Source organism: Parus major, unplaced genomic scaffold (genome assembly GCF_001522545.3).
Source record: "Parus major isolate Abel unplaced genomic scaffold, Parus_major1.1 Scaffold456, whole genome shotgun sequence".
NCBI classification, from domain to species: domain Eukaryota; kingdom Metazoa; phylum Chordata; class Aves; order Passeriformes; family Paridae; genus Parus; species Parus major.
The window spans coordinates 23,233-25,590 of NW_015379358.1; the positions used below are offsets into that span (position 1 = coordinate 23,233).

General features: G+C 53.7%; 1 protein-coding gene across 1 annotated transcript in view; it reads left to right on the forward strand.

The window, feature by feature from the left end:
• LOC107199142 (homer protein homolog 3-like) overlaps window positions 1-2,358 on the forward strand; it is a gene marked incomplete at its 5' end in the record, with an annotated part of 5,944 nt that overhangs the window by 2,560 nt on the left and 1,026 nt on the right. Inside the window, 2 exons of the mRNA XM_015616479.2 lie at window positions 759-869; window positions 1,738-1,818. Coding sequence (XP_015471965.2) covers window positions 759-869; window positions 1,738-1,818 — 192 coding nt within the window. The remainder of the gene's footprint in view (window positions 1-758; window positions 870-1,737; window positions 1,819-2,358) is intronic.

Sequence of the window (2,358 nt, forward strand, 5' to 3'; positions counted from 1 at the left end):
TTCCTGGGGCCTGATTCCCAACATCCATCCCTCAGGATTCCAACATCCATCCCTCAGGATTCCAACATCCATCCCTCAGGATTCCAACATCCATCCCTCATGATTCCCTACCAGCTGGGAGCTGGGAGAGAGGATTTGGGGAGCCTCAGGTGGAGGACAGCACCAGAGCAGTGTCAGGATCACATTAAAAACCAGTAACTCAGCAAAACATCTGGATTATTGTCCCTAAATCAGACAATTTTGTTGGATTTTGGCCGGCACCGTGATCCTGACAGCTCCAGAGCCGGGATCTGTCCCTTTCCCGGAGCAGCAGGATCTGCTCCTCATCCCTGGAGGAGTCTGCAGAGCTCAGAACAACCCAAAAAGCAAAAGCTGCCGCAGCCTTTTAAAAATGAATCCCCTCATGAATAATCCAAGGCACCGAGCTGAATTTTTCAGGGCTGGGGAGTCCGCTTGGGCAAACCCTTCCAGCTCAGCCGGATTTTGGGAATCTCTGCCCAGAGCTGTAAATGGAGCTGGATTTTCAGGCTGGAGGCCAGTCCAGCACAGAACCCCTGAAGAAAGCACAGACAAAGGGTGCAAACTGAATTTTTTTAGCCACAAAATGTGATCTGGGCAGAGCAGAAGGAATATTTGTTTCCCTCCCAAGCGGGAGGTGCTGTGAATCCAGGTGGGATTGCAGGGAATCCAAGGCAGTGGGGGATGAGGAGCCAGGGAATTCCTGATTCCTGCAGCTCTCAGGGAATCTCCCCGTGCAGGTGGCAGAGCTGGAGTCGCAGGGGACGCAGGATTCCTCCAGCGACAACAACAAGGAGGAGCTGAGCCAAACCCTGGAGGAGCTGGAGCTGCTGCTCAAGGCTAAGGATGAGGTGAGGCTGCCAGGAAATCCAGCAGAGCTGTTCCCATCACATTCCCAAACCAGGGGAAAAAGCTGAGGACACGGAAAAGGTGGGAACTCGAGGCTCAGGAGCTTTGCAGATCCCTCTGAGCCTTCCCCTCCCCAGCCTGGAGCTGGGGCAGAGCAGAGGGGAGGGTCTGTGTGGTGGGTTTAGTTTGGTTTTTTAATTTAACTAAAATCTAACTAGGTTAAACCACATTCTGGAATGGGATTTACCTGGAAACAGGGCCCAGACAAAATTCAAAAATAAAAGTGGATGTGTTTAATGAAAGGCAGCGTTTGAGGGCAGAGGAAACCTCCCCAAGGGCTGCAGCCAAAACCGGCCGTGGAGTTTTCCAGAAAATTCTCGGCTGATTTACGAAATCAGCCTTTAATCCTGATGAACCCCCAGGTTAACCAATCACCAAATTAATTATTGATTAATTAATCACCTCCAAGTGGATGAAGCCCCGTTCCCCCAGCTTGCTCCCCAAAGATCCGCTTTGGTTGAGGTGAGGTGGCCTTGGATCACAGAGGGGTCGTTTTGTGTGCCCAAAACACCGGGACACAGCTCTGGACACAATTCCAGAACTCCAGACACAATTCCAGAACTCCAGACACAATTCCAGATGGAGTTTAGAGCTGGGAGCTGATGCTGAGCAGGATTTGGGAACCTGAGAAGGGGAAATCTCAAGGTATCCACAGCAGGACAGGATTTGAAAAGTTAAAAAGGGAAAATCTCAAGGATCCAACAGCAGGAAAGGATTTGAAAAGTTAAAAAGGGAAAATCTCAAGGTATCCACAGCAGTGCAGGATCTGAGAACCAGAGCAGCTGAAATGTCAATCCCTGTGTGCCCCAGGAGATCCAGATGCTGAAGAGCCAGAAGTGTGGCCGCTGGGAGGCCGAGGGGGAGCGCGAGGAGACGCTGCAGAAGCTGCAGGTAAAGGCGGCACTTTTGGGGCACCCCAGCTCCCAGATCCATCCCAGCTTCTCCCCGGAGCTGTGGAGGGAATGCTGGAGAGCCCCTCTGGAGGCCGGAGCAGCTCCTCGCTGTGCCCTGCCCTCTGCCACCCTCCCCGTGTCCCTCGGGGTGTGACATGGAGCCAGCAGCTGTCCTGGCCTCACTTTTATTTCCTTGAGCACTTGCAGCAGCTCCTGGTGTGGGATTGTGGCAGAATTTGGGGGTGTCCTGCTCCTCTCCACCCTCAGAGTTCTGGAATTCCCACTGGGGGTGGCAGGGATACAGCTGGAGCAGCTCTTGGGGGAGATAAAGCCACACTTATCCCAGAGCTCTGAGCTCCTCACAGCTTCCATGGCAGGAGCAGCTCCAGAGCCTGGGGACATCCAGAGCCAATCCCACTGGGCTGGGGACATCCAGGGCCAATCCCACCAACCTGGGGACATCCAGAGCCAATCCCACCAACCTGGGGACTTCCAGAGCCAATCCCACCGGGCTGGGGACATCCAGAGCCAATCCCAC